The 21,739-nt window shown below is 37.3% G+C and overlaps 1 protein-coding gene across 4 annotated transcripts; it reads left to right on the top strand.

Moving 5' to 3' along the window:
* The first annotated feature begins 210 nt into the window (after positions 1-210).
* On the top strand, positions 211-13,783 carry LOC137707499 (isoamylase 3, chloroplastic). Of its 4 annotated transcripts, none has more exons than XM_068446388.2 (24): positions 211-671; positions 1,033-1,087; positions 1,187-1,255; positions 1,514-1,671; positions 2,597-2,690; positions 2,904-3,140; positions 3,462-3,566; positions 4,347-4,451; positions 4,890-5,024; positions 5,159-5,245; positions 5,728-5,785; positions 6,185-6,248; positions 6,993-7,092; positions 7,335-7,435; positions 9,230-9,281; positions 9,828-9,890; positions 10,653-10,742; positions 10,836-10,908; positions 11,532-11,611; positions 11,974-12,078; positions 12,193-12,291; positions 12,393-12,454; positions 12,949-13,057; positions 13,272-13,783. In XM_068446388.2, exons 1-24 carry the CDS (start codon positions 553-555, stop codon positions 13,380-13,382), a joined length of 2,331 nt encoding a protein of 776 aa, XP_068302489.2. In that variant the 5' UTR covers positions 211-552; the 3' UTR covers positions 13,383-13,783. The 4 variants fall into 4 exon arrangements, with proteins under 4 accessions (XP_068302489.2, XP_068302481.2, XP_088543109.1 ...); XM_068446380.2 differs by having other exon boundaries at positions 251-671; positions 5,090-5,245; XM_088686983.1 differs by having other exon boundaries at positions 404-671; positions 2,603-2,690.
* Positions 13,784-21,739: the final 7,956 nt, after the last annotated feature.

Raw genomic sequence — 21,739 nt, 5'->3', positions numbered from 1 at the left:
TATACTCTTTTAGTTGATAAAAATAATTTTATCAATATAATTTAGAATACTGACTGAAAATGTATAAAAAAAAAACCAAAATCTGTCACCAAACTTGTGGTATCACAAATAAGTCTCCAATAAAAATGAAAACATCACAAATAAGTCGGTCCAAAATCAAAAGAAATAAAAATCATGTTAAAAGAACCGTTATCGAACACCTGTCGCCTGTAACATCAAACTTGACCCAACTCTCTCGTATCCTTTCACGTGGCAGACATGAAAATGCATCCCGCTTCCATGCCGCTCTTGGTACTTGATTTGATCCTCTCCCTCTCTTTCCTCACAGCCTCTCTCTCTTCACTCTCACTCTTCTTCCACTTTTCGACTTCCCTTCCACGTGATGTAGCTTCAGCTGGCTCAATCCAAACGTCACTAAAATGGTGCCCTCCTTTTGGTCCTAGCTTTCTCAGATTCATCATCTTTCTCGGAAAATTCGATCCCCTTTTGGCTCTTAATATACTCTCTTAGAACTTTTATCGTACACTTTGCAATCCAACGAAAAGATCAAGGATGCTTCGAACCCCACATTTGTACGATTCAAATGTCGCCAAGTTCCCTCTCTTTGCATCTCCCCTTTCATCTCACCCTGGCGCTTCTTGCACACTAGCTTCTCCTGTTCTTGAAATGGGGTAATTCTTTTGTATTTCTCTGTTTTCTTGATTTTTTTTTATATGACAGATTGAATTTTCAGTATTGTGGTTTGAATTTTCATTTTTTGCGCACTTGGGTCCATTTTAGTGTTTAAACTTTGGTGGGTTTTGTTTTAAATTCATAAAAATGAATACTTTTCAACTTTCAAGTTTAAAGAGTATCGTACAAAATTGTACCAAAAATGCATTTGTAGCAGTGCATCTTCCAGCATTTTAGTAGTATGATACATGGTGAAAAGTGCTGTCTTCTTTGTTGGAATGACTAATTTCATGTTATGGTACTATTTTGAGTTGTGATGAAATCGAGTTATTGTTGATTTCGGCATTGATGGTTTATTAGATTGAAGTGGAATAAACAAGCATCGGGTAGCAATCAGCAAGGAATTGTCAGAAAGGCATGTTTATCTTTCTATGATGCAGGGAAATCAGCCTTTGTATTTGGTTTGGTTTTGCATTGTTGGTAATTATATGGATGGACTTTTGGCATAGGTTAGACCCGGGATGGTGCCAAGCATAGCACAGCTAATGCTTACGGTCAGCGTGCTCAAGAACACGTGCTTGAGGTACTTCTTTTCACGTAGGATCATATCTTTTGCCTCCTACATCCGTTGGCTGAAACTTCCAAATTATGCAATATTCATAAATACAATACTAAAACAGTAGTGATTCATCTATGCATAAATACAATACTAAAACAGTAGTGATTCATCTATGCTTGAGAGCCATAAACTGATTGATGACTTTTTTCCCTAATCAACTTCTTACCAATGGCGGAATGGGAATGTTCGACATTTTCATGTGTTCACTGTTTGTGATTATAGGAAGAAGCCCCCCAACTGTCAGAATCCAGCTTATCATGGAAAATTTTCCCAGGTCAAGCTTTTCCGCTGGGTGTATCAGAAGTTGACAGTGGGATAAATTTTGCTATCTTTTCACAGCATGCAACTGCTGTCACACTTTGCTTATCACTTCCAGAGAGGTAACATCGTATTTTCATTTTGTTCATTGCCTAATATCCAATTGTGTACACTCATGTATATATGAACATCTGTATTTATGGGTAAAAATCTTGCCATATACCAGGCCTGTTTTGTTACAGATTGACAATCTAAAAATGTAAGTTTGGAAATCAATCTGGGGGTTGTTCTCTCTGGTTGTAGATACAGGTTTCTTTAGTTTCCTTTGAGAATACATATCTTTGGTTCATTCTTCTCTCTCTCTCAGTTGCTGAAACTTGTGGTCTGGACTGGGGCCTTTGTGTATCTCCACATTGTGTGTTTTGCATAAAAGAGCAGCAGAGAGCATTCATCATTCTTTTTCCCATTGTCCATTGACTCCATTCACCATGCGATTTTGGTTTAGGTTTATGCATAATTTTGAAGTGGTCGGGGTTTGGTCTAGATATTTTCATTCCTGGGTGGCAGTGTACTTGAGTCTTGGGGCTAGCACAAGGGTAATTATTGTTTTGTGCTGTTCGGGCTCAGCAGCAATGTGGGTGTTTTGTTTGAAAGAAATGATAGGCTATTTGATAAGGTGGTGGAAGTTTCCCTTTGTTTGAAACTGATTAGATCATTTTTTTGTGTGTAGGAAACTGAAAAAAGTAGATTTTAAACATCTTCTGAATGTAACTTTGATTAGAGGGACTTTGATCTGAATGGAAGTTAATTTTTTTTTAAGGACAGACTGTAGTGTTGATATAGATGGATCATGGAAGTTGTCTGCAGCCTTTTTGGAGATATATATTCTTTCTCTTTTAGTAAAAGTTATGTTTCCTATAAAAATGTCTGTCTTTCTAAAGAGTTTCTTTGATTTATGCCTGTTGGTTTAAAATTCAATTTATTAATTGCTGTTACTAGATGGACATCTTCTGTAGACCAACTTTTGATAAATATAATTTTTGTCAGGGAAAGGCTTGGAGGGCTGGATGGTGGAATGATGGAGCTGCCTTTGGATCCTAATGTTAACAAGACTGGTGACATTTGGCACATGTGCATCAAGGTAATATTTGATATAGGTTACTCACAGCACTACCTGTCTTTGAGCTGTCCTTGATTTAATGATGGCATTAGTTCTTTGCTTGAACACTCACTACTCTCTTTCTCTGTCTTCCTCTGTCTCTATCTCTGTCTCTGTCACTCTCCTATGAGAATATATCTCTTTGTGTAGTTTTCATGAACTACGACTCATGATAATGAAATCATTTCTTCCCAGGATTTGCCCCGGAGCAATGTTCTTTATGGTTATCGTATGGATGGGCCACGAGGTTGGCATCAGGGACATCGATTTGATAGCAGCATTGTGCTTGTAGATCCTTATGCAAAGCTAGTTGAAGGCCGTCGGATGTTTGGAGACACCACGAAAAAGTTATCTAAATTTCTCGGAACTTATGATTTTGATAGCTTGCCTTTTGACTGGGGAGAAAACTACAAGCTCCCAAATATACCTGAGGTAAATAAGTTATGCAGAGAACATGATAAATTGTTGTCTTGATACATTTGTTCAATCAGATGGAAGTTTGATAGTTCCTCTCTCTTTCTCCCCTCAACATCACATCTTATGGTTTATGAGAAAATCATAACTGAATACATTTTTATTGATATCTGTATTATTTATATGCTCATAGTTGATATGATTTAATTTTCAAATTTTGAATTATTTTCTTTTTTTACGCAATTAATCATTTGATGCTCCATCTTGTTTCTGAGTTAAATGTAGACTTAAATACATCGCATCACATCATAACCTGTATGTATTCTGCTGTTTTTTCAGAAGGATCTTGTTATATATGAGATGAATGTTCGTGCATATACAGCTGATGAATCCAGTGGTTTGGATCCAGATATTCGTGGTAGCTACCTTGGTATGATCGAGAAGGTATTAATTGGTTATAACAAGACGAATGACAATCTATCCATATAATAACATCTCTTTATACAAAGTACAATATCTGAATGCACCCTATATCCTTCTTTACCTTGATTCAATAACATTTTGCTTTGTTTTTTGAAATTTCGATTATTTCCTTTTATTTCCAAGCCATGCTTCCGTAGATAACGTTGACCAGAAAACTATAACTAAGTTATGGTAAGGAGATACCTATGGAGACATGTATAATGATATCTTAAATCTTGGAATTTTTTTTTTTTTTTTTTTTTTTCTGTTTTCTTTTGAAAAGACGGTATCTCAGGTTTTTATCTGCTGCCTCACTTTTAATAAAATAACTTTGATTTTTTGTTTGAGCTCTATATTTGTTTGAAGTGATGCCCAATTGGCCATAAGTATGTCTAATAAAAGTTAAATTTTTTGCCAAGTTGTTCTTGCCGGGCACGATTTCCAGGAGACAAGACTAGTGAACCTTTATGCCCTCAGAAGAAATTGTCCAAGGGGCCCTCAGTTCTAATTTTCTTAAAGAATTGATTTGCAATGTGAATACATCTAGTGCTTTCTTACATGCAGTAAAGTGTGGCAAGTTAAAGACAGATCATGAATAATGACAACATATACTGCCTTAAGTGCTTAGACTTATCCTTTTATCATTCATTAAGTAGAATGATAGCTCTTTCATTGTTTTCTGGAAGATGCTATGGATGGTTCATATTTCAATTTCAACTGTTGATGGACTTCTCTGATATTTCCTCTCCATTTTATATTTAGATTCCACACCTTCAAGAGCTTGGTATCAATGCAGTGGAATTGCTGCCTGTCTTCGAATTTGATGAGTTTGAGTTTCAGAGGCGACGAAATCCTAGAGATCACATGGTATTTAAATCTACTTCTCTTCATTTGTTTACTGAAGTTTATAATATATACATTGTTGTAGCTTTCCTTTTAACTTCTCTTCATAGTTGGAGATGAAAATCTGGATGTTATCATTGTCACAAATAGATGCTAGTGACTGATAAGTAGGATACCCTGGGTGGTTCTGAACTTATAGCTTGATATCCAAGATGTTTCAACAAGATGATATTTTGATTATTTTTTGTGATTTACATGATGAACTCCAATCAGCCGACTGCACTTAGTGGGATAATGTTTGGTTGTTGTTTGTACATAAGGAACTCCAATAAATTGAACATTGAATAATTGTCCTGTATTTTTCTTTTTCTGAATTTTAAAGCCTGTAAGCATTAACTGTCAGCGTGGCAAGCGATCTAATTTGTTTACCAATGTGTGTATATGGCTTCTTGTGCTTTGAAGATAAATACCTGGGGCTACTCGACAATAAATTTCTTTGCTCCTATGAGCCGCTATGCAAGTGATGGTGGAGGACCCATTAAAGCTTCTCAGGAATTTAAACAAATGGTTAAAGCCTTGCATGGTGCTGGGATAGAGGTAAATTATGTCTTTTCTGCAATTTTCCTGTTATTGCAGTAGTGAAACTTTATCCTTTTGGACAGGTCATTTTGGATGTTGTCTACAATCTTAGTAATGAAGCTGACAATGCAAAACTTTATCCTTTTGGACAGGTCATTTTGGATGTTGTCTACAATCATACTAATGAAGCTGATGATGCAAACCCCTATACAACTTCATTTCGTGGCATAGATAATAAGGTGTCACACTTCTGTTACACTATTTAAGTTACATTATTTCATGAACTGACCATATGTTTTAATCCCCAAACCATATGTTTTAAATTTTAATCCCCAAACAGTTGGAATTATGGCTGAGATCAACTATATTTTACTGCCATCAAATAGAGAAAAAATTTCCTTGCACCTCCTAGGTCTAAAAGACTGGAATTTAGTCAACTATATAAGAGTGAACTGATTCTTTTTAGCCTTTATAAATATCGTGCATCTAATCTAAGCTAGAATTTTGCTAATAAGGATAGGCTACAACTGTTTAGGGTTCTGAATTTTGGAGTGTACCTACATTTTCGAATTCGGAGTTAACCTACATGGTTCTCTTGTCGAATAAATTTCTGGCTGTGGCAGGATGTACAACTTTAAAAAACTGGACATCTATTTTAAAATAAGTTATTGTATTCATTATATCAGATATTCTTTATAAATGATGCATCCTACGCCTACAGGTTTACTACATGCTGGACGTGAACAACAATGGCGAATTACTGAACTACTCTGGCTGTGGTAATTCAAGTGTCTTTTCTAACTGTCTCCTTACCCGTAAATTGTCTCTTGCTGCTGTAGAGATTTATATTAAATGAACTTTCTACTCTCTTTTATTAATTATCTGTCTCATCAGCAATTGATGGATATTCTGACGGTGCCTTTTTATCAAGTCAAAATGTATGGAATGTTTTATAGTATGGATGTGATATCTTATATATATATGGAATGGATATGTCAACGAAGGGCAAGTATATGTATTTCACTAAACCGAAGCAAACTTTGAAAGTGACGAAATTTGTGGACTGTACTGCTGGATTTTGGATGCAAAACAGGATTTGACTTTGTGCTTGAATAAAGGTTAAAACTATTATTGTTAACATGTGAAGTTCTAAGATTTTGTATTCTGTTGGTTTTCAGGGAACACGTTAAACTGTAACCATCCTGTTGTCATGGAGCTCATTCTTGACAGCTTAAGACATTGGTAAGGTCAGAATTCATAGAGTACTAATTTATCTTCTTTTGTTTTTTAAGAACAAAGGATTGCAACGTATATGTTCTTTAACCTATTGTGTAGCCACCTTCAATCTGCTGTCATTTCTATTCATCTGATTAAAAATGTCCTAATTGTATTTGTGATGTCTTTTATCATGTAACACTTATAAACTTATTCAAATGTCATATATGACATAAAAGTCTATGGCTTTAGTCCCTTCCAACTCCCTAATACCTTTCCTTAGTAGTTTCATGGAATTATACCTTCTCCCATGATTCAGGAAAAGAATTAATATTTAGCCGAAAATGACCCATAATTTAATTTAATATTGTTGAACTTAAGTCAGCCAATCCAAAACCAATTGGCAATAAGCCCAAGAGTTTGTATATTGTGGTGCAAGACTTAGAATTCCTGATTTGGGATTTTATATTCTCATTAAGCCCCGGCCTGCGTGGCTAGACTCAACCAAACGTGTAGATGTATTAAATTGGGTGATGTTGGGTATGTGTGACCAAATTGGGCCGGACAATATAACTCGCCCGTTCTGATGTCATGTTAGTATTAGAGCATGCAGCCCTAACTTAGAATTTCCAATATAAGAGTTTGAAATTGTCTACATAATTGACTAATATAATATCCATTGTTTCATAAATGGTCTTTATTCATTGATTTATATACTGAATAGGTAGCTCATATCAAGCTTCATACTTTATCGTTTTTAAACATTTTCAGGGTTGTTGAATATCATGTAGATGGGTTTAGATTTGACCTTGCCAGTGTTCTTTGTCGGGGAACAGATGGAACTCCTCTTGACGCACCACCAGTTATTAGGGTAAGTTATCTGCAAATACACCCGTATGGAAGTTCTCTTCATATATCCAGTTTTAAATCAATATCTTTGTTATTACGAATTCCTAAAAATATGTGTTGTTACTTTTATAGTTACAAGTTTGTGGCCATTGCTATGGGCATAATTATATGTGCTTTTCTATGTAGATTTGCCTTCTAGTTATTGAGTGAAGTTCTAGAAACTTAGTTGTATGAGGATTGACTTACCCTTGTTTGTTGGAGCAGGCTATTGCAAAAGATGCTATCCTATCAAGATGTAAAATCATTTCCGAACCTTGGGATTGTGGAGGCCTTTATCTTGTTGGAAGATTTCCAAATTGGGACAGGTAATTCATGTTACAAATGTACACCTCATCATAGTTATGTTGGAGATGCTGTTAACCTGAGATTTCTACAAATAAAAGTACTTTATTCTCAAAGAAAAAAGAGGAGACTGTGTTACACCCTCTAATTTTATTTCTATTTCTTTGTGAATAAAGCTGACTTGCTGGGAAAATGTAACAATTCATTGTCTCCATCAATAGCTGAGTCTTTTGTTTTTGGATTATGTTTTTTTTCCTTGTCGTGCTTCACATTGTATTTAAGGACCGCTTCTTGGTCTGTATTGTTAGGAGTTGTGCATGAGGTGTTTCTATTGTTTGGTTAAGGATGCAAATTTGATGTTGGTGGAAATATCAGAAATATGCATAAAAGTTAAACTTAAAAACATGATAATTTTGAATTGAAGTTTAGGAAATAACCAATTACTGATGCATCAATTAAACATGTGGTTTTACTGGCTGGTTGATAGGAAATTACAGATTCATTGTAATGCTGGCAGAGGAGTACGTGTCTGAAACCTGTACTTTTAGTAACAGACATCAAAGAGCTTAAGACTCTTAGAAAAACTGGATACGCGTACTACCAGATTGGTTGTTTAACTTGCTTATTTGTTTCTTTTATCGACCAACTCCTAGACTATCACAAAGTTTCCTCTCTGGATAAACAAGCCCTCGTACATAGACTTGCACCAAAAGGTTTAATCTTGGACTTTGAAGGGGTTGTTCTTTGTTAGCCAAGTTGTATCTACTATCTACTGTATCCAAGAGATGTCGAACATTATCATAAACCTGATATGTCAGGGATCGGCTGTATGCATTTTAGATTATTATTAACTAGTGTGGTATTGCAGCCACATGAAAGAAACAATGAAAAGCAAAAAGATGATTTTAAATGTGGCTTTCTAGTTGGAACCTTGACAAGGAAGAGAAGAAGAAAAAAAATTATTTTTGGCAAGGGGGCACTTGGCTTCTCCTTTCCTTTTTTTTTTTTTTTTTTTTTTTTTTGTATTTCAATATTGGTAGAGGCGTATTGTTCTCTCCCTCACAATATAAGAACTCTGAGGTTGGCTTCTTCTTGGGAAGTCCTAATTTGTTTCTTTCACATGGTGGGCACTCTTTTTCTCTTTTAGCCCTCACGGTTTTTCAGAGGTTATGCTCTCACTAGAGTGAGTCCCAACTTGGTTACATTTTCAGTGCACTCCCTTTTGGTGTTTGATGTTTTCTTTAACACTTTTCCACCAATACATGTTACACACACTTTTTTGTAGCTAAAGCAAGCATCCACTAGGAGTCTAGGACGAAGGACTTTGCAACCATCCAATACATCTCATTATGAAGGGATTAATTTGTTGGAGCTTTCATTTATCCTATTCCTAGTTACAATGACATAATCAATACAAGAGATTAATTTTAACATTCCAGACCTATGGACCAATATCAGTGCTTTGCAGACAAAGTTTCTTTGCGGGGATATACTAAAAATGGATGATTGAAAATTATAGCTTTATCAATGAGAGTCACAAAGTATGTTAATTTGTGAGATTCTGATGTTACCTCTGCCCTTTTGAAGCGCACTCGGCCTTATACCTTTTCCTTTGAAGAAGTTATAGCTTATTTTTTCCCATCATCAATGTTATAAATCCTGGTAAATGGCAAGCCTGTTCCATGAAGTATCTAGTAGTATAAGGCACCTGATATTATCAACTTTAGTTATGCACCAATTTGTTTGTAAAGATCTTTCTATGCCTGTGAAAGTTTGGATGGCTCTCCTCTGTTACTTATGAGATCCCTTTAATGCAGGTGGGCTGAATGGAATGGGAAATATCGTGATGACCTAAGGAGATTTATAAAGGTATTCCCATGAAATGACACTTGCCTTAGATAGTCTATAACTTATCCGCGTTGTTAACTTTAGTGCAAAGTACAAGAACTGATATAAGATATTGAAGTATGTGTATGGATTATAAATCAAAGGGATTTCCTCTCAATTGAATCCAAAAGAGGCTGAATTTGATAAGGAGTGGTTTGAATAAGATTGAACGGGTTCCTCTATTTATATCGGTGGATGCTTTCTGAAGCTTTTCCATAAACTGATGCAATGGAATAAATTTTTAGTATACAATGCTGTTAGTCATTATTTCTTTTGACTTCCATGATCCTTTCTCTTTAGTATTGCATTTATGTTTCTCTCCCTCTTTTTCTTGGCATTATTTTAACTTTTTATCGTTGTCATTATTTGTAGCATCTTAGCACCACTTTCTTGTATTTTATTGTGATGTTTAGGGAAGCTAAAGCAACATTTGGATTGTAAATTACATAGAGCCACACACACATACGCAAAACATGTACATATTTATTTATATTTTTAGATTTTTTTCATTGAATTTCCTTTATACAGGGCGACTCTGGTATGAAGGGAAGTTTTGCAACTCGTGTTTCTGGGTCTGCTGACCTTTACAAAGTAAGTATTTTCATCAATACTATTGGATTAACTACTGTTTGCCGTTTACTATCATTTCCTTTTCTTCGTAACCATCAATTTGGTATTCTTGATGTTTGCCATGCAAACTTGTTAAGCTGTCTATTCTGTGTTTTGAATTTCAACGGGGATGATTTGCCCCCAGCTTAAAATTCAATGAAATTGAACATGGAGATGGGTTCATTATTGGGATCGAAAACTTATCCCCAAGATTTATTGTCTCGGGTGATGTTGGGACACCGAGATACCCCATTACAATCAAAAGAACGGAATGCCTTATATTTCATATCAAGGCAGCCACACATCTTTCTGTTCTGGAAATGATCTTTTTCTCCACAAACTATCTTGATTGCAACTGGTCTCATTACCCTGCTTACTGAAACTTTTTATTGTGATGCAACCAAAGTACCCTCATGCTCATGCTTAAAATGATTGAATGTGTTTTTTTTTTCCTTTCTCGTTTCTACAATACCCCATAACTCATTTTTAAGTTTATGGTTTTTATTCTATCATCTGGAATAATAGAAAGATGTAGAGTATCTGATTTCACAACCTTAAACTACAATTATTATTTCTTTTGTTTTAGGATAAGGGTTTGTTGTTGTTGTTGTTGTATGGTCAACTTAGCAACATCTTAATCTGGATTTGTATTATTTTACTCGCTCTTGTTCAAAATCTGTGAATTTGTTTGGATTTAATGCAAGTTCTCGTTACATTTTCTCATTATTTTCACTTATTCCACAGGTGAATAAGCGCAAACCCTATCACAGTGTTAATTTTATTATTGCCCATGATGGGTTCACTCTATATGATCTTGTTTCATACAATTTCAAGGTACTTCAACATTTAATACATCATTTTATTTATTTATTTTTGTTCATTTGAGGCTACATCATCCACTATGTCCCTTCATTGTTGATTTTGTAGCACAACGATGCTAATGGAGAAGGAGGAAATGATGGAAGTAATGATAATTTGAGCTGGAATTGTGGTCATGAAGGTAGGGCTAACTTTGGCGCTTGCTCCTTGATATATTTTGTTATTATTCCAGCTTTAGAGTATTGGCAGGACAGAACATTTGTAGTCAAGGCCACAGGGTATCAAAATGGATCCATCATTTTCAATTTCAAGCTAGCATTGTATTAGTCAGTGTATCGGGAAGGCCTGGGAGGGGGTGGTTATTAGTACCAATACTACATCTGAAAAATAAAAGTTCATGTCCTATCTCTTTTGTCTTTGGTCTATCGAGGCATCAGATTTGGTATTATTTGTCATCTTCACTAACTTCCTAAATGCCTAGGTAGTTTAAGTTTTCGTCATTGTAATTACAATGATAGTATTAAGTAGTGAACTTTCCATTTCCATGTTATGTAAAACGACAAAGTAAATAAGTATGGTATAGGTGCAATTTCGAGTATTGCACATATATTCTGTAAGAGGAGACAAACTTACTCGTGCAAATGGGACATGGTAGTCCTCTAGTGCAATTGTTGTGTATAAATGGGTACTGCTTAATTGAAAAATTATATTATAATTTGTCCCTGCGGCTTTAGTTTGTGTATACCTGTGTTTGTGTTTCTATTTGCATGTGTTGAAATTTCAATTTTTCCATTTATTTGACAGGAGAAACTGATGATTCTGCTATTAAAGCTATACGCTCCCGCCAAATGAAAAATTTTCATTTGGCATTAATGATATCCCAGGTAAATTTATTCAAAATCTAACTTCACGTGTCATTTATGCATGCGCTATCTTGTCCATTTGAACTATTTTAAACTTGTTAAGTTCAGATACATGGTCTCAAAATTCAGATTTTACTTTTTATTTTCCGAATCCAGAAGCATTGAAAATTATTATGCCCCTTGTAATGGGGTCCTACCAGGAGCCTTTTTTCTGCCTGTTGATTGGCAGTAAATAGACTTAAACCTCTGGTATGATCATGTACTCTTGCTAGACAATTTGTTTTCGGGTCTAGCAGCATTTATATCTTTAAAATACTTAATTTGCAATATTTTAACTTGAGCGCATTTAGTGCTGATGTAAGCTTCTGAATGCACCTGACCAGGGAACCCCAATGATGCTGATGGGAGATGAATATGGGCATACTCGACATGGAAATAACAACAGTTATGGACATGATACTGCTCTTAACCATTTCCAGTGGGGACAGGTAAATTGCTTTGTTTTTTTTTTTTTTTCTTTTGGAAACTAGTAAATTGTTTTGTTTGGCTTTTGTTCAACTTTAATCTATGACTGGCATGAAATAATCTTTGTGGCATGGCAGTTGGAGGCACGGAACAACAATCACTTCAGGTTTTTCAAGGAGGCAATAAAGTTTAGACGAGCACATCGTGTATTTGGTCGTGAAACTTTTCTTGAGAAGGTACTCTCCTTTTCTTTTTGTTTTATTTCTTATGCATTCATGCTTTAATTTTAACTTAACGATTACTTCCTTGAAGACTCATTGAACAATTATTTGTGTAGCATGATGTGACATGGCATGAAGACAACTGGGACAACTATGAGAGCAAATTCCTTGCATTTACGTAAGGACTTATGCCTATCTTCTTTGTAAAGTACAGATAGTTGGTACCGTAAGTTTGATTTTTCTTTCAAGATATTGCATGAGGGGAGTGGCATGGTATTTTCATTGTGCGATTCGGCCTTGGAATCACGATCTTGCTTATTGAGTTAGAAAACAAAGTGGATGAGTAATTTTCTTAAGTGATCGTGTCTTGCTTCAAGGTGTCCTTACATTTGATGGCTGTTGGTCCTTAATGCGGTTTTGTACTTTTGAGCATGTGCTGTTAAGTTGGATACTTACCACCTAGAAAAGCATCTGATTTTTCCCTTATTTTTTCCTCTCTGCTAACAGCACGATCTTGGACTTGTTTCTATGGCTTGCTGTATAGCATTTTCCGTTTTCTGTTTTTTCTTGTTCAATTTTTATTTCTCTTTATAGAAACTTTAACCTTCAGGGTCAAAGTTCAAGACTGTTAAATGCATCAGAAACATGTATACTGAAACTTTTGTTTTGCAGGTTTCATGACAGTAGTGAAGGCGACATCTATTTGGCATTCAATGCTCATGACTGTTTTATTACAGTTCCAATACCGGCACCACCAGAAAAGAGGAGATGGTTTCGTGTGGTTGGTTTTATTCCCACTTCTGCATAATCCTTTGTTTTCTAGACGGTGTTCATAAAAAAAACCTGCATTTTTACTATATATAGACCTTAGAAAATCTTAGTCATAGATTGCCACTTCCGTTAGTTTTGCTTTTGATTATCATCCCTCATGTGCCATTATCATCCAATCATCCAATTTCTAAACTCAACTGAATAGAAGTCCTGTTGGATTGCAGGTTGACACGAATCTGGAGTCTCCCAATGACATTGTGCCTGATGGCGTCCCGGGCATTGAAGGCAATTATAACATGGCCCCCTTCTCCTCTATTCTTCTTCAAGCAAAGTGATGAGATAACATCAGAAGCTGCCTGCGGGTGAGTTTTCCAAATAAGCTGGATTATCTGGAAGCTGGGTGAAGCATTCGGGTTCTTGCGATTTAGAATTTCTATTTTCATATTTAAAGTCCTTGAGCCCTAGAGATGCATGTTCATGTGACGGGGGCCAATAAAGTAAGTACAGAGTAGTTCAGATCACCAATAAGTGGTACAAGCAGCCTCAACCATGTATATGCTGGGAGCTATGAGGGCATGTAATTACTAGAAATAAACGAGGTTTATAGTGAACTTACATACGGAGAAATGAAACACTTGTAACTTAATCGATATCCAAAACTTTTCGGATTGAATTCGTGTATGTTATCAAAGTAATTGAATTGAAAGATCGATTTATTGTTCGACCTTTTTGTTAAGTTGTACGGTCATCCAATGATACAATTCAGGTTCTATTGTTACTGTTATTTCATCTTATGAACGACAATGCCTGAGGAAAAAGGAGAAAATCAAGCTGCTGCGTACAGAAGCTGTCCCATTGAATCCGGGTTTCCACCCTCGTGGAAGACGTCTGACGCGGCAGCTCAACAAAGATAGTCTCTTGAGGAGATATGCAAGCATAACTTTGCACTATTGACATGTTCTTTGGTGAAGTTGAAATGGTAAATGTAGACGTAACAGTCACTGTACGCATTTCGTGAACATGTTGCATGTGTCTTGCCACATGATTGGAATAAAAGCATGGTCAGTAGCAGACATTTAGACAATCCATCTTTATCAAGAACAGTGAAGAGATTGTTGGTATAAACATTTATGAAATATAAAAGTGGACATGTTTTGGGAATTTCCAACTCTCTGCAGTCTACATCCACTTTTACAATTATACAAGCGACCAACGAATTTCCAACTGTGTTTAGTATTACCAACTGTTTGCGAGACAAACTTTTATGAAACAGACTTATCGTCATTGTGGCTTTTTGAATCAATCGCTAATACAAAGTTATTTTGGACCTTTTAACGGTTTGGGATGCTATAGTGGCAGTCAGTACGTTCTACCCAAGTCCTTAATGTTTGCAACCTACATCTAGATGGAGTCGTCCCTCTCTAACCGTAAATTTATGTCTGAATAACATATACAGTAACTATTAAAGTTTTTATTTTATGTACATGTCAGATTGTGATTTGTTTGTAAGGAATAATGACTCCTTCTGAAGTACTATTGGAATCAAATTTATGCACCATCGTGAATGAAGAAATTGTTTGTGAATGCTCACCTACATACAAGAACAAACAATTGTAGTTAACCTAAGGTACCAGTATCGTATCGGCCACAGGGTCTCCTATGGCCAAGTTAGTATAAAGTATTCGAACTTAAACAGTGGCTAGAGAGCAAAGTATGTGATGAAAATGTTATTGACGAGTCCTAAGTTGGGTATTTATACTAGTTGGGAGAGAGTGTTTTTAGAATATAAAATCCGCATTCAACCAAGAGAATCCTAGAGGATATCTAGCATACGATCTTACTTCCTTTTAAGAATGTGATTACTTGTGGCACATGTTAATCCCTAAATCGTAGGAATCTCCAAGAATATAGAAAACCAATCTAATCCCCAAACGTATTAGGTTTATGTGTCTTGCTACCAATGTATTAAAAGGCGAAGGCGTAGGCGAGGCATCTCACGGATAGCCCCACCTCGCCTCACGGTATCTAAAATTTTAACACACACACACACACACACACACACACACACACACACATATATATATAAAATACTTTGTAAACAGATATAATTATAACTAAATCAAAGATTATATCATCTTCTTTATTACTAAGTCTAGTTGTACTTAGAAACCATGTCAAAATGTCTTAAAATGTTATGAATTATTTATTTTATTGTAAGTAATTATAGAGAACTTCAAGAGAAATAAGAGTGAGTTACCACAATTATAGGGAATTTCAAGGAAAATAAAGGATGAATGTCACAATTATAAGGGAATTTAAAATGAAATAAAGACTGAGTGGAGCAATTATAGGGAATTTAAAAGGAAATAGTGGAGCAATTATTATAGGGAAGTTATGTAACAGCCCGTTCCGAAAATTTTAAAAACGTACGCGTGAAAAGACGATTTTGCCCCTAGTGCGATTTCTTTACGTTTTGTGATTATTTTTGGTTGGTTGTTGGCTGATGGTGGACCACACATTCCCCTCACCCTTTCTCCCTATCCCTGCACCTGTCTCGAGCTCCCTTTCCCTCTCACTTCCACCCATTTTGTACGGACACACACACAAACACACCAAATCATCACAGATCGAAGAAACCAAGTACATATCCATGCTCGTGAGGCTTGTAGGAGTCCAACCATACCCATTTCAGGTAAGGATACCTTCGTTTTCACGTCGAACTCGGGATACCCGATTTTGGGTACTGTTCATGCACACTAATTTCTCATGTTTTTGGGAATTTCAAGCTTGTAGGAAGCTTGGTGAGGTCCTTAGGAGGCTCGGGGTGGTTCGTTTGAAAGTTTTGGACGTCTGGATCACGAGTTTCGAGGTTGGCCGGAGTTGGGGTGATTTTCCAGGTGAGATTTTGTGGATTTTAGCACTTGAAAGTAGTATGATTTTGTTCCTCTCGTTGTAAGCTTCATTTTGGTACCAATTTTTTGAAATTTGGTTGACAAACGAAGAAGATATCGTGATTTAAAGTTTTCCTGATTTTCCGGCGCTGAAGACTCGCCGGAGAATACGACGGAATATTCCTAACGCCATTGACGGTTACCGTTAGGGATAACGGAATATTCCTGACGACGTCAACTGACGCCGTCAGCGTGCCAGGCACGTGCCTGCGCGTGACCGGCGCGTGGGGGCGCGTGCGACGGTGAAAAATTATTTTAAAAATATGGGGATGTTTCTGAGGTTGAGTAGATCACGTTGGTGTATTCATACACCCCATTTGAGCTTTGTATGAGAAGTTATTTCTTGAGTTTGGTTATGTGCTTTAAAATTAACGTTTTTGTAGTTGTTTTGCATATAGGTGAATCCTATCCCGAGGACGAGCGTGGTCATTCGAGGCAGGGGGGGTTACGACCCTTCCACATACCAGTGAGTGGGCTTTTGGTTTCCGTATATACCTATATACTTATATTTTCCCAGAAATTGATTTAAACGTTTATTAGTTTTATGCCATATATTATATTGCCGTTTGTTATGCATGGTTAGTTGCATTTATATATGTGTATGTATTGGTGCTGCGGATGCACAGGTAAGTGCTAGGTAAGTGTAATTCATGTTTACATTCAGTAGTGTTTGAGATGCATAGAGAGCTCATAACCTGCACCCCCGGTGTTAGTGCTCCCGCCCAGAGTTGGGCACAGTCCTTCACGTGATGTTCACCTCCCGCACCACATGCTTAGCTTGGATCCAAGTTAGGTGCACAGTCCTGTCGTACAGACCACTTTAGGTGGTTCCGACTCGTAGGTGACCCGCGACTATTCGCACAGCCTTCACGTGATCGTAGCACTTGAGCGTATATATATTACACCCAGGTCTGTCGTACAGACCACTTTAGGTGGTTCCGACTCGTGTGCAGGTCTAGTTAGTGAGATTGAGATTTGAGCTCTAGATTCAGCCGTACAGGTCACGTTAGGTGACTCCGGCTGACAGTTTATATGATATTGATGCGATATTATCTGAGCACTTGCATTTCATTTTGAGGTTTTGGCATGGCATATTCTTGAGCATTGGTATATATATCTACATATCTATTTTCTGGGAAGTATATAGGTTTTACGGCGAGGGGTTAGAACTTATCTATTAAATGGTTTTTCGAAAAGCTTTTTTTTGCCCACTCACGCTTTTGTTTTGCGCCCCTCCAGGTTCTAGTTGGCTAGCACGTTTGGTGGTTTCCTTGAGGATTTTCCCGGCACATTTGACAGACGATCACCAGCGTAGGACCACCTTCGGGTGTACTTTTGTTGCGTCATTTTCTCTTGGACTGCTTTAGGCCTTATGCTCTGAACTTAGTGTCGCACTACGCTTGCACTTGTTGTTATTACTTTATGTAAAACTAGTTTTTTATTTATTCGTACTATTTTCCATTATTATTTTATTAGCTTCCGCACTGTGCACATGGTTACGTCACTTCCACGTGACGGCCAGCATACCCTGATCTAGGTCGGGGTGTGTCAGTTTGTCACATCCCGACCCGGGGCGGATCACTTCCCGGGCCCGCTCCACCACCGTAGCACGATATTGTCCGCTTTGGGCTTACCATTCCCTCACGGTTTTGTTTTTGGGAACTCACGAGCAACTTCCCAGTGGGTCACCTATCATGGGATTGCTCTAGCCCCACTCTCGCTTAACTTCGGAGTTCCTACGGAACCCGAAGCAAGTGAGCTCCTAAAAGGCCTCGTGCTAGGTAAGGATAGGAATATACATTTAAGGATCACTCCCCTGAGCGATGTGGGATGTTACAAGTTAAGGGAAAATAAAGGCTGAGTGGAGTAGTTATAGAGAATTGGAAGAGAAATAAAACTTTGCAAATCAAAAATGCTAGGTGGTGGAATCTGAATGGACAACAATTTTTAAAAAAAAAAAATAGAAAAGAATTAGAGTTAGACTTTATCACGTAGGATTTGGAGAGAGAAACTCTCTTTTTCTTCTTCTTTGAAACTAGAAGTCTCCTGCATTTTAGAAACAAACATGGATTTTGAAGGGAAAAAAAGCCCTAGGCTCACCCTAACGCCGCCCTATGCCCAACCCCACAAAACAGAGGCTAAAACCTAGCCGCCCAGCCTCCAATGCCGCCTAGGCGCGTCCTGAGGCGAGTTTTTTTAAAACATTGCTTGCTACAAATCTACCGGCCTCGCCAACCATTCCAGAGCCAATAAGGTGTGGTGGCATTGTTGGTCCTTAGGCAGCTTAGTCCGATTGGAGTCGTTGCATCCATGATTGGACTTCTGAGGTACTGGTATTCCAATTTACCTTACTCAGCACAGTAAAGTTCAAGGTCCACAAATGCCACTAACTATGCTTTTGAAAGGGCATTCCACTTGACGATGGATAGTTACCCAAGGACCATGACTTTCGAAGTAAATCAGAATATCTTACTGTTCGGAATTCTTTTACATGCGTCAATCCAGTTCTGTTACCAATGTGAAGTAGTGGAGACGTTTGGATTCAAGTGTGCGATAGTGTAGGTCATACCATTAAGATAATAATCATGATGGGCCATCATATCATGTGTGCACGAAGCCTGAAATGTTACTATTGGAACTAAATTCGCGCACTGGCGAGGTGATGGAGATGCATAAATCCGAATAACCTGTGAAATATCAAACAACTGTGAGCAAGCCTAAGACCAAGGGTGTGTCGACCAAAGGCTTTCCGATGGTCAAGTTAGTAAGCAAGTATAAGACTCAAGCAGTGGGCAAGAAAATTAGAATGCGATGATTGCGTTACCAGAGATGAGCCCTAGAATGATGTATTTATACCAGTTGAGAGGGAGACCTTTTTAGGATAGAATCATTTATTAAGTCAAGAGAATCCCACATGATATCTAGGGGTATTTATTGCATCCTCTTCGGAGTGTGATTATTTGTGCCGCACACCAATTCCTAAATTGAAAGAACTCCAAGAATATATGAAACTTGGTTGATTCCATGTTCTATCAGGTTCTTGTATCTTGCGGAACAAGTATGGTCAATCTCATCGAAGTTGCTCGAACTTTGCCCACTGCTCCAAAACATGATGATGGTGGCAATACACACCCACGTGAATAGAAAATTGGTACTCGACAAAAGCAAGTAGCCATTTGAAACTTGGAAACAGCAGCCAACTAGGTCCACAAACCACAGCCACTGCCAGTCTACCAGCACACTTCATTGCAACCCACCTTTGCCCTAACCACTAGTTATCAGCCAAGGCTCACATCTGGCCACCGTAATTTTTGAGGTAAAACTCTAATATTTCAAATTTAAATCCCTAATTGACAATCTAAAAAATTGGATTGATTATTGATTAGTTAAATTGTTGTTTGATTAGCTAGCTGAATTTTTGTTTAATATATATGATTATTGATTGTTGGTTGTTTAATTTGAGAGAGATGTGTTTACTTTTACTGATAATGAGTTTGTTATGCGACATGAAGCATCGAGGCAACAATTGTAACTTGTTTGTATTGATAAATTATGAATGACATTAATATTGTCTACCATCTAAAAATAATTTAGTTGTCTCTATTTTTTGTAACCTCGCACTCTTTTAAACCCCCCTCGCTCCGCCGACAATCCCTGACTTCGCCACTGGTTGAGGGATCGATAAGGAAGAAAGTACAACTGAGGAATACAATTATTTGATACAAGATGCTAGATATAAGTATCTTAATTATCATTCAGTTGGCCTTAGTGATTTTCATATTAGCCATGTGTCATGCATAATGATTTTTCTTTCTCTCATGTTCTCTGTTATGAAGAATCTAAAATGATATCGATTGCCACTAGCATATTACAGTCTAATAACATATTGTTTGGGCCCAAAGTAATATTGTTGGGCCGAGTGTAGATTTATGCTCGGCCCAAAGCTATTTCAAATATACTATGGGTTGCTTGGTGATCCCAAACCGTTCAACAAGGATGGTCAAGTTCTATCGTAAGAAGGAGTAATGCTGATAAACAAAAAGGGTCGAAGGAGTCCTAGTGCAGTTTGGATTCTAGACCAACAATGAATATAGCCTCAAAAAAAGGGTGAGTTCAAAGTCCTAATAGGGGTAGGATTGGTCGAAGTAGAGTCGGAATAGAACAAGAAGTCCCAATCCAAATATAATTTTGACTTGATCTCAAGGAGGATTTGGTGTTATAAATACAAGACATCATGCAACAATTGAAGGACCTCCAATTCAACACACAATTGCCCTGCGCAAAACTTCTCAAACATCTTGAGATTTTTTTATTTTCTTTTTTCCGCTGACACATCTTCAGTTTGGATAAACAGCACTGTGAAGGCAACTGGCGAACACCTTTAGTTTGGATAAACTAACACTGTTGCCGTAGAATTAGTCGACCGAGGAGCATCTTCAGTTTGGATAAACAGCACTGCATCGAGGCCGACTGGTTACCTATCTAAGTCTCGGTCGAGAAGGGTTTCCGAATCCTTATTGGCAGAGGTCATCTTATTAGCCTTCTCGGCGAGGTAAGGTGTTACGAGTTACGACATTCGACGCATTGAACGCTGAGTGATTTTATGATTGGATACTCACAAGTGAGTTTCAGAGTTCGGCATTCTGACGGCCGAACCACATTCACCATTAAGACATACATTACCTTTGAATACTTGTGTCCGTATAGTCTGGTGTCGATTCGACGTGCTTATACTCTCACGAAGATAATCACTGTGACCGAATCTGGGGCCGACGATTTGTGAACTTCGCAGAACTACCAGCCTTGTCTTCAGGCTCGAGAATCCAAAGGCTAAGATTTGTTCCTTCCTTGGCCGCAGTCGCAAGATAAAGAAGTTAGCAACGCGCTCAATGCAACATCAACAAATTTTACTCCTCGGCCGAGCTCGGCCGACGAGTTGGCATGCCCCGCATTTAACCGAAGGACGTAGTTAGCTTATTAGTTACTCAGCCTACGCGCCATGGAGGCTTTGTAATTTTTAGGGTCAACATATATATGTATTTATAAGTAAAAGATCTTAAGTTTGAATCACATAACTTGAGGTTCATAACCTAATTATTATGACTAACTCATTGTTGTATTGGATAAAAATGGAGTAAGCTCAACCAAAGACAATTTTGCAATGCCAATGAGTGTAATATGTTTTTAAAGGAAAAAAAGATTTAAAATGCGAATAAAGTAGGGTTAATGATTTCAATCCAATCGATTCTTTAAGAGAGTCATATGATGATTAAGTTTTTCAACATATCGTAAGTTTGCCAAGTAATCTGACCTCTACCCTAGATGTCGGACTTAGACCTTGGGCCCCGACCTCTAATTTTGACCTTAAATTCAAAGTTCTAACATTTAATTTCATACGACAATTTAGCACGAACTTATAATTAAGTAAAGTAATTGATTGTATGAAGAGGTTGAGCCTAAACTTAGACCTACAGAGCAAATTCTATCCACCGTGGATTGTGAGTGATTAACCCTAGTTTATTCATATTTTAAAATCTTTATTTTCCTTTTGTTCACTATGAAAAAATACTATACGGTATAAATATAGGGTAGTACTATTCTGTGATAGCCTGTTCCGGATTTTTGAACCGTAGGGGTGAAATGACGATTTTGCCCCTATCATGGTTGTTTCGTTGTGTGGTTGTTTTTGGGTGTTGCTTGGCTGGTTTTGGACCACACACACACCACACTCACTCACCCTC

Source organism: Pyrus communis, chromosome 15, assembly GCF_041283825.1.
Source record: "Pyrus communis isolate YQ-2024b chromosome 15, ASM4128382v1, whole genome shotgun sequence".
Classification (NCBI taxonomy): Eukaryota; Viridiplantae; Streptophyta; class Magnoliopsida; order Rosales; family Rosaceae; genus Pyrus; species Pyrus communis.
This window is presented reverse-complemented; position numbering and strand designations above follow the sequence as displayed.